Source organism: Sitophilus oryzae, unplaced genomic scaffold, assembly GCF_002938485.1.
Source record: "Sitophilus oryzae breed Bouriz unplaced genomic scaffold, Soryzae_2.0 scaffold_1801_pilon_pilon, whole genome shotgun sequence".
Classification (NCBI taxonomy): Eukaryota; Metazoa; Arthropoda; class Insecta; order Coleoptera; family Curculionidae; genus Sitophilus; species Sitophilus oryzae.
The window spans coordinates 2,997,680-3,009,116 of NW_022146504.1; the positions used below are offsets into that span (position 1 = coordinate 2,997,680).

Genomic DNA, 11,437 nt, shown 5'->3' on the forward strand with positions numbered 1-11,437 from the left:
AATTTTTAAAGTAATTATTTATATATACTCCATTTACAAAACTTTGGGCATATTACGTTGGTCTTGTTTTATTATAATAAACGATGTTTAAATATTTCATTTATAAAAAAAACTTTTAATAATAAATAATATTTACACATGTTTGGCTTTAATTTTATTTAATAATTGTATAAATTATACTGTTAAATCTTATTTTTTACACATCACAACGATACTTGTTATTGGTATTGTTGAATTTGTGTAAAAAATAAGATTTAATAATCAAATCTAATTATTTTAGAGTAAAATTCAATAAATAGATACGCTCATTTAAAAAGCCCGCCTTTCGATCCATTTAAAACAAGCCCTACTCAATAGATGGCGCCACTTCTGTAGGACCATTTTTCAGTATGGCAGAGTCCATTCTTTTTCTAGCTAGGTATATTCTTTGGTACTTAGGATACAATCTAAAAATACAAAAGTTGTAGTCATTTCTGGTGAAACAGGAAGCGACCGAAGGTAATTGAATACGTCAATCAATCCCGATTTATGTCATATACCAACAAACCAAATTTCGTTGTATTATCTGAAAAAATAAAAAAGTAAAAAAGTGAGCCCCTTTTGAGAAACACCTGGTTGAATCGGCTGAAAATGAACACAGGTCTTAAAAATACACTATAAAGAATAATCTACCAAAAGACCCCTGTGACCCTCCGCCTGCTAAATATTGATTCTTCAAAGACAAAAGTTCCTAAACTGTTTAGCGGTTAATTTATTGAATAAAATGCTTGCACTCGAAATCCGGGCACTCGAAAAAACAGCGACTACCTAAACGCATCCTAGATCTATAGAACAAACTGGTTGTGGCATTCTTCCCCGCACCAAAGTCCTCGGGACCGATGCGATGGGCTGTGCCGTCGTTTACGACCTGCTGCTACGAGTATATAGTGTGAATTATATATGTTTGCGAACGTTTTGTTCGAGTAGCTTGGACGCGGCTTAAAATAGTATCTCGAATAGTGATGAGAAACCGCAAGACCAAGACATCCAGTGCTCCTTGGTCTTCTTCTTGCTGCAAGACTCTTAATAGAGATTTAATAGAAGCAATTTCTAAATAAAACTTGACATTGTCATTCGTTTTTTTTTAATTTCCTGACATTGTCATTCGTTTTGACACTTTAATTATTTTGTATTACGTAAAAGTTTTTGGTTTAAATAAAGTATGTCGTGATACTTAAAGCTGAAAATTGTCGAACATTGTCTTTTTAGAACCTCTTTTAGTGCGAAATGTACAATATAGCTTAATAGCCGTAAAAAAACTTATCACAACTTTATTACAATATGTTGAATGGGAAAGCGGTAGTAATGGCTCTTTATGTTCCTTAAGTGTCCATTTCACTAATCCAAAACAGTAGCAAAATAAGCGTTTGGCATTTAACGTTTTATGTAAAACTGGCTAGGTATTTTCACATAACTAAAGAAGGAAATTAAAAATAAAGTATTATACTATATATCCGTATTGTAGCACATTTTCAGACAACTTTATTGTAACAGTCAAATTTCCTCGCAACGAACTCTGTGTGCTGGCTCATAAATGATCGCAAATAACTATTATTTTTGCATCATGTTTACTATAATTTTATTGTTAAATATTATTTTATGTAAATTTTACGATTATGCAACCCGATATACACCGCGATAGCTACAGCTCCACAATATTGTCACTGACTGCGCCCAAGCAGAATGCTTTTTGTCCATCTCTCTTTATCTTTGATATCACCTGTCCGTCACTTGTCACTGTCAGATCAAATCAGATGTTTTTGGATTTATTTATCCTTTGTTTTAGTTATTGAAATTTTATAATTATCAGATAAAATTTCGTAGTTAAATCGTTTATTTTTGATGTGGATCGCAGTGTGCAATTCGTTCATTTAATTGTGGGAATTTCTGAGTTAAGTTCGTTCATTGACAGAACATCGTTTTTTATTTATGCCTTTTTGTGAGTGGGACTAGTCGAGATATATAGTTCTCTATCTATATCCTGGAAGGAGATTTCTGGTTGAAATCTGATTTTGTGAAGGAAAGCGAATCCTTGCATCACTTCTTGTGTATTTCCCGAACCGAAGAACATCGTGTGAAGAACTGGCTGCCTGTTCCGTGAAGCATTCCCTGTTGGTAATTAGCAGGTCTTCTTAGAGAAGGACTAAGTCTTCCGAAACACATTTGGTCAGAGACGTGGTTGGATTTTGTTGAATTTGTATGGACCACCGACCAAATTTCCGTCAAGGGATTAAATAGCCGAATTTTCACCCGTTGTTCCGATTGCACGTGCCCAAGAAGTCCCCGAGAGTTCCAAGGTTTGCTATAATTCTTCTGCCTATTCTAAGTCAATGCTCAACTGATTTTTGTTCGTATTGTTGACTGGTTTTCGACTTTTCCACGCCCACGTGGTGTAGAAAGATTAGTTGAGTGTTATCTTTCTTAAATCTTATTTGGTTGTTCGTAATTGTAGAGCAAGAAGACCGATCCAGACCGTAAAGCACAGAACAGTCCAGAATTCCATCCGTTCCTGTTGTCCGTGTAGAGGTACCCGTTGGACATCATAAACCCTCGTTGAGGTAAAGTTCAGATTTAATTAGTCCATCTCTATTACCTTTATTAACTCCTACACGTTGTGCTAGTCCTTGTTCTATAATTGAGGCTCTTTTCTAAGACAACCAATATTATTTAGGGTTTTTTATGTTCATCACTTGAAGTCTCAACAACTGCCTTACACCTGTACCTCTGCTATCATTCATCGAGCTGCTGTGCACCGCCGTAGCAACCCTGTAGACACCGTAGCTCAGTCGGAGAAAGTTCGAGTAGTTTTCAAGTACTTGTTAAGACATTACACTGTAGAGTAAGACTGTTTAGATTTAGTTTGATATTTGTAATCCACCCAGGATTTTGTACTTAGTTTCAGTAAGGGGGATTATGACGTCATACTTTTAGTTAGTTTTCTTGATTTAAATTACATTTATCTTAAATTTCATTTCTTTCATTTCTTGGTATATTAACTTTTGACATTTAATAAATTGCTTAATCATTTTTAGTAGTATTATTTACAGTCTGGTCTCATAGTTAAGTTAGAGTCACTTAAGTTCAAATAATTATAGTAATATTTGAAGTTCATGGTAGTTGCACTCAACAGTTCGAGGTTAGTGTTGAAGTCTACTTAATAGTAACATCTTTTATGCCGAGTTCATAGAGTATAATCTCGTGGCGCCCTTTTATTAAGATCTTTGAACCCCGACCACCCGGCTGTTAAAATTAAAAAGCTAGTGGCCTCTATGTAACTCATCCCGATTAAGTAAACTTGTGTATTGAACTTCGAATGAGAAAAAGACGCGGCATTATTTTTAAGATTTTGATGGTCAAACATCAACAAAATATTCCTTGAAAATAAAACTGGACATTATTTGCAGTGCAGTGGCGAAATACCCATATAGGATTTTTTTGAAAAATATTCCTTATGTTTGGACTAAATTTTCTCTAAAATAAAGACATAATTTAAAATTCCGTTTCTTCTTCTTAAGGTGCCGTGCAGATTCCTGCGTAGGCGTTCATCTTTTTCTTCCTCATCAGATGGTTCTGTTAACTGCAGCGACTTGGAGTGCTTGGAAGTCCTGTATGCCTGTCCAATGACGAATATTTCTCAGCCAGGATAGCTTCCTTCGTCCTATTCCCCTTTTGCCTCCTTCTATTTTACCCTGGAGAATCAGACGCTGAAAGTGATAGCGTTCTCCACGTAATATGTGTCCCAAATAGGCTATTTTCCTCTTCTTGATGATTTCGAAGAGTTCACGTTGTTCCAGACCAGCTCTCCTGAGAATGTCTTCATTCCTCACACGGTCGACCCAGGGCACTCTTAGCATTCGTCGTAAGGTCCACATTTCGAAGGCTTCAATTCGGTTTATTTTTGCTACCTTCAGTGTCCATGCTTCCACACCATATAACAAAACGGACCAGACATAGCACTTCACCATTCTGTATCTAAGGCCGAAGTTCAAATTCCTATCTGTGAGAAATCTTCGCAGTCTCAGAAAAGTAAATCTTGCTTGTTCGATCTTGCATTTGATCTCCTGATCTGGATCCCACGTTTCGTTAACCATGCATCCCAAACATTTAAATTGTGTGACCTGCTTGATGACCTCTCCATTTAAGTAAATTCTGGTGTTCGGAATATTGTTTCTGCTAACAGCCAAAAATTTAGTTTTTCTAGTATTTATGTTTAAACCCAGTCTTTGATTTTCACTGTTAACCTTATTTAGAAGGATTTGGAGATCATTTGCATTGTCTGCCAATATCACTGTGTCATCCGCATATCGAATATTATTAATTGGAATGCCATTTATTTTCAAACCAATGGGACTATCGGAGATTGACTCAGTAAATGCTCTTTCCACATATAAATTGAACAATATTGGAGACAGAATACACCCTTGCCTTACCCCCTTTTTATTTCAAAATCTTCTGTTACTCCCACACTATGTATACGAATTTCAGCTTTTTGGTTCCAATACAAATTACTGATGAGCTTTATATCTTTTCCATCAAGTCCCAAGTCTCTGAGGTATGATATACGAACGCCTTTTCATAGTCTATAAAGCACATGAAGACATCTTTTCTCTGATCTTGGCAATTCTGTACTAAAGTTTGAAGACTGAATATGGCTTCTCTAGTACCAAAGCCGTTCTTAAATCCAAATTGACTTTCTCCACTTACTTCCTCACATTTTTTGTAGAGTCTTGTATGCAGTACCCGTAAAAAGAGCTTAAGAAAGTGGCGCATTAGACTAATAAGACGATACTCTTTACACGAAGTTGCGTTACTTGACTTGGGCAGCGTGATAAACGTAGAACGAAGCCAGTCTTCAGGGATGTGACCGGTGTCATAGATGTGAAAAGCTGTACTATAGTTTTTAAGTTTTGTTCATTAATTAAGTGGAACGTTTCCGAATACATATCATCAGGCCCTGGAGTTTTGTCGTTTTTCATTAATCTAATCGCATGAATAATTTCATTTTCCAATATGCTTGGTCCTGATGGCATGGGAATCTCAGTTACAGGGTTTTCTGATCTTTCGTCGTTGAAAAGATTAATGGTATAATTTCTCCAAGTTTGCAATAGTTCTTCTGTTTCCGTTATAATTTTATTTTCATCAGTTTTAGTTAGGGTTATTGATTTATTATGGTGTAACCCAGCTATCTCTTTCACTTTCTTGTGAAGATGGAAACTATCTCCAAGGTAACTGAGATTTTCGGCCTCTATACATCTCTCCTTCAACCATGTCTCTTTTTCCGTTCTTATTTTATTACGAATTTTTCTTTGCATAGATTTATATTCGTTGTGATTATTCTGGATTTTAAATTGTCTTCGTTGTTCCATCATTTTTAAAATATCTTCAGTCATCCACTCGTTTTTCGCTGTTGTTCGATTAGTCGTGAGAAGGTTTTCATTTGTGTTCTTGAAAGCTTGCTTAATGCCCAGCCAATGTTTCTCAATGTCATTTGTTCTGACAATACTTTCCAATTCTCTATTTATATGGTTTTCGTACAATGATCTTTTGTGCTGGTCTCTGAGAAGTTTTGGATCCAAGTTCTTTCTCAAGCTTTTTCGTTTAGGTTTGGCAAAACGCAATAGAATGTTGGCACGTAATGGATTATGGTCCGATTCAGTATCGGCACCTGGCATTGTAGTTACTTTAAATTCCGTTACAATAGGGAAATAGATTACAGTGATATATAATTTATATGGTTTTGTAACAAATTGCTGGCTATTTTATGGCAAATGCTGAAGCTCTGCAAACCTTAATCAAGCCTTAATCAAAGCACGTGTGTTTGAACTTTTGGGTGTGGCTTAACAAGACAGAATCGGGCTAAGCCTTAGGCAGATTTCTGAAATATAATATATACTTCCTTCGGCCACACACCCGCTTTACCCGACCCCTGAGAGCGACCCGAAAGTACAGCGTAATAGATTCTTAAGTGCCCAAACCAAGACCGCAAGACCGGTCCCATAACGTTTAAGACGCGAAAAAAAGTGGCAAACTGGAAATTATTTTCATCTCTCAGAAAGGAAAACCGTCGCGCGTCGGTTTGGTAAACAACACTTGTTAAGATTAAAACTTCTCAGAGACTTGTCAGTAACACTTGATAAAATTTAAAGAGAAACTAAAAAAAAACATGCAAAATGAAATGTTACCAACAACACCAATTTACTAGTGCCATAATTAACTCTAAACAAAGCTCACCTGGAAATCTTCTACGCCTTCTCCAACCTGTTCCACGTCTCCGGCACACTCGAATCCAAGAATAAACGGGCATTTGGGTGGAGAGTCTATGGCCCCTTGACGTACCATTAAGTCTTGGAAGTTAAGTCCGCTGAAACGAGAAACTGCACTTTAAAACCATCCATAGATTCACTTCATGCTTATTTAATAGTACTCAGCATGGGTTCCGTACATTGGATTTTGCCATTTCTTGTTGAATTTTATGTTTTAAAGGAATATATTTAAAGAAAATATTGATATTTTATGCACTTTGGTGCTTAATCTTCAGTTCAGGGTGCCCATTTTCTTTTATTTTATATTTTCTTTAAATGGGAAATTCTGTATGTTATTATTTATTTTATTTGCCTTGCTCTGATTTCAAGAATGACAACTCTCAGCGAAAAACTAGTTACGCCACTGAATTGACTCAGTTTTCACCATTTCTATAAGTTATAAGATAACCGAGATACGAGAAAAGACGAAAAAATGCAACAGTTTCAAATTCGCCTTGTATTTCAAGAACTTAGAGATCTAGAACAAACATGTGTGTACCAGCTTTAGTATCATAAAAAAGTAGCACAGTAATATGAAAACCGCATTTTTGTATCTTTAATAATAAACGAGAAACCCTGTAAAACACACGAAAATGGGAGACCCTATACAACAAAATATTGATGCCTAGTAAGTAAATATTGTTTATTATTATTGAAATGCAACACTAGAAGAAATCTTCCGTCAACTGGACTGGGCTAACAAAGAATTAAAAATAGATGGAGAATATCATAACCCTCTAAAGCGACCCATACATTGTCAAACAAATTGCGCAACACAGGCGGTTGCGCAACGAGTTGCCAATGTATGATAACGTTTGATCGTTGCGCAATTGTTTGATAAATTTCAAGATTGTTTGAATTTTTTTGTGCACCAGGACTCTGCGCAACGCGTTGTGGAGTGTATGTGTGTGCGGAGCTTCGTTGTGCAATATTTTAGTTCTTTCATTCAAATTCTATGGTTTCTTTTTCGTTTTTTTGGTATCACCGACATCATCTAGGGTATATATGATAATAATTGACGCAATTGCAATTGAGGACATGATTGTTTCTCGAACAATGCGCAACTTTTAATAAAAAGTTTGGTCATCATTTTACCAAGAGAATGGGTATTGCAGTTGTGCAACGCAACGTTGCGCATCGCTTTGTTGCGCAATTTGTTTGATAATGTATGGGCCGCCTTAGATTCGCTGATGACATAGTCCTAATTGCCAATAGTCCTGAAGAATTACAAGCACAAATTAACGAACTAAATACAGCCGGCAATAAAGTAGATCTCAAAATGAATTTTAGCTAAAGTTATATACAACATATAACGAACTAGTAGACAGAAAAGACATTCTAATAAATAATACAACACTGGGAATAGTAGAAGAATATTTATATTTAGGACAACTAATACACAGTTCAGGATCTCTACTACCAGAAATCAACAGAAAAATTAAGTTAACATGGAGTACTTATGGAAGAAACTCAATCATATCCAAATCTAGAATGTCATTTTATCTAAAGAAGAACACACAAACATTCGACCAATGTGTACTACCTGTCATGACCTATATACATGCGAAACTTGGACACTATTTATTATTTATTAAAACGGACATTATAAGGAATCTGCAAGTCGCACAACGCTCAATGGAACGAAATATGCTGAGAATAACCAAAAAAGACCGTAAAAGAATAGAATGGATACGACTAAAGACCCAGGTAATAGATGTCATCCACAGAATCAAATCCCTCAAATGGCAATGGGCAGGACACCTCCAAGAAGGACGGACCACAGATGGACCACATAAACTACAGCATGCTACCCACGAGAAATAAAAAATACCTAGAAGAAGACCAGAGATGAGACCATGATATTAAGAAATTAGAAGGGATAACTTGGGCCCGCATATAGCCAACAAGAGACTTAGTTGAAGAGACCTAGAAGAAGACCAAACCTAAGATGGGACCATGATATTAGGAAATTAGTAGGGATAACTTGGGCCTGCATAGCCAACAATAGACAACACCCCAATGGGCCCAACTACAAAGAGAGTATCTAAATATGTGAGGGAGGCTACACCATAATTGGAAATGGTTGAATAAGCTGAAAATGATAATGGTCATAATGATGATGTTTATTGAAGCGTTGATAATGACAAGTAGATCTTAATAATTAAAAATTATTTTCCTTTTCTCATAAAATAAAGGTTTTTCCAACCAACTGGTCCATTATTTTTACACTGTTAAAATTTACTCTGTGTCCTGTGTCCCATGAATGCTGGCAAATCCTAGATTTGCAAAAATCGCCATTTTTTAAATAATCTTCATATTATTCTTTAATTCGAACATTTAATGGTCTAGTTTATGGATATTTCAACAATATAATATTTATTCAACATTCACATGGTAGTTTGTATATCACATTTATGGTTTGCTGTTCAGTGTTCATTGGCTTAGTGTGTGTAAAAATGGATCTAAGTATATTATTAACATACAAACATCCTTCAAAACACAAAAGAATGTCAATAAGTTTATACCTCCATTTTCTCCAAAATAGTAGCATAATGAAACAAGACAAATTTGGTTTAAGTATAACAATACATCATACATCCATCTTTCACTGAGCACCATAACACTTTCAAGTTTTCCTCAAGACGAAAATAAAACCAAAAGAAACCTCTACTGTACTCGTACCTTAGCAACCAGACTCAATGCTGCTTTTACCCTTATTCCTAAAAATATATATAGCCTTGTTTTTCTCAAGTTCAAAAGGAGAATTATTTCTTACAATGCCTCGAGCAAGAAATATATTTTCAGAAAGATTCTGTGTCAAAAGAAATGAAGAATGAATTTTCTCATAAACATAAATTGGGTTGCCGCCTTTTTAAGTCTAATTCGATTGGCTTGTTTCATATCAGTCTGATAATATTACAGAAAATAGATGGTAAAAAACTCCCACATATAGCTTTTAGAGATATTTGAGATATTTTTATAGCTCTGAAATTTTGGTACTACTAGAGTAAAAAAATTGTAAATCCAAACCAAGAGTATGTACTAGAATGTATTTCAGGAAAATATTTTAACTTCTATAGGGTGGCTCAAAAAAGTGTGAGTGAATCGGGATGATTTTTTTTCAATTTACACCCTGTATATTATTGAATTTTTGGCTTCATCTCAGATCACTTTACATAATCTTAGGAATATGAGGAAATATATTTCAATAGTTTTAGAGATGATGTTTTTTTTTTAAATTTTCAGCCTTTCTTAACAAATTATTAAAAATACTAGAACTGTCCTGAAATCAAAACTATATTAGGCCTTTACTTTAGATGGTCTGTACTTACTTTGTTATAAATCGTAATTTTGAATCATACAGGGTGTTCGAAATTCTAACAACCAAACCAAACCAAACACAACCAAACCAAACCAAACCAAACCAAACTTTCTAAAACATAAAATACATTTTTCTTTATTTTTTTTTAAATGGATCTGAACGAATGCCATCAGTAAATTTAATTTACTGATAATTTACTAAATTATACCGCACACTGGGTGGTTGTAGGCATTTTAGAACTGTACAACATAATATCCACTCATCCGTACACTAGAAGACAACATTAATTTTTTCATATACAGGGTGTTTCGAATTTTAATCGGGAGACGTTGACAACATATTCTGCAGATAAAAATAAGTAAACAAGTTTTTATAAGTTCATGTCTTAACATGCTTTGTTTCATGAAGAGTACCTAATACGGCACAAAAATACTGTGGCATCCGAGAATCTGGCCATTAGTTTTTGGTGGGGGTGGGGGGTTGGTAAGGGGGTATGGGAGGGGGTTAAACATTTTAAAAAATCGTAACTCCAAAATTACGGTAGCTATAGCGAAACGCGGTGTTCAATTTAAGATTAGGAATAATATTTGCAACAAAATTAGTAATAACATCAAAATCAGTCAAAGTCGCAGTTTTTGAGATAATTGAAACTAAAAAAACTGCCTACCAACTTTTTATTAACATATTTTAGTATGGGCGGCTATACGTACCTCCCGACGCCAATTTTTTTAGTCAATATAATGACATGTACTGACTATTTCCATTCTAAATATCTTATTGAGAACGGTTGCTCGAAGCGATTATTATTAAGAGACATTTTTTAAAATAACGGAAGTGTATAGTATTTTTTCACTCAGTAGTTTTATACAGGTACGGACGAAAAGTTATTACTCTTCAAATAAGCCAGTAAACGTAGCCGAGTATTATATGTAAAGGTGGAAAAAATTAGTAACCAACCAATCTCAACGGGTATATGTAGATTATGATCTCCTATTTAACCTCTCAAAAGTCCCATTCGGTCCCAGTGGGAAGTTTGAAAAAACCCGCCGCCATCTTGGATTTTTTCGTTTTTTTCAAATATCTCCGTTTGCATTACTTTTTTCGAAAAAATTAAGGATATGTTTTCTGTAGAGAACCAAACCAAACCAAACCATTTTTCCTCTAAAATAAATAGTAATAGAGATAGAGCAATTTTTTTCTATAGGGTTTATAAATTTTCCAGTTTTTTGAACCATTCAGTTTTAATTTTTGCGTTAATAGTATAGTGTTAATGTAGATAAACCAAGTATAAATTTAAGCATTAAAACAATTAAAAATAACGTTTAAATATTATTTATTAAATAAAATTATTGTTAAAAAAGTTATTATGAAATTAAAGTTATTAAATAAAATCTGCTATGACGTCATCCTGAGCGTCATTTTAGCTTCAACTAAAATACAAAAGCTTGTGATATTCTTTGGTGATACTGATTTCGTAGTAATGACCACACTTTGAAGAACATGCAAAACCCAGTTCCCTACAAGAACAACTTTTAGAGCACTGACTTCTTGATCTTTGCAATTACAAAAAATTAATTTTAGTAGGTCAGGAGCATAGACAAACTAACAAAAGCAAGACGCGTCAACGCTGTACTGTAAAACGGTAACAAGTTTGATAAGAGTTTATTACCGCGCTTGCGTCAACTGGCCTTTTAGACGAGGACGGTTTACTTATGGATTGTGTATTTTGTAGTAGCCTTTTAGACAAGGATGTTTAATTAAAAAGCGTTTATTA

At 34.7% G+C, this 11,437-nt stretch overlaps 1 protein-coding gene across 1 annotated transcript in view; it reads right to left on the reverse strand.

The window, feature by feature from the left end:
• The window catches only part of LOC115882937 (synaptic vesicle membrane protein VAT-1 homolog-like), a 172,010-nt gene that overhangs the window by 99,311 nt on the left and 61,262 nt on the right, over window positions 1-11,437 (reverse strand). The window contains exon 2 of the mRNA XM_030901205.1: window positions 6,271-6,400. Within this exon, the coding sequence (XP_030757065.1) occupies window positions 6,271-6,400 (130 nt within the window). The remainder of the gene's footprint in view (window positions 1-6,270; window positions 6,401-11,437) is intronic.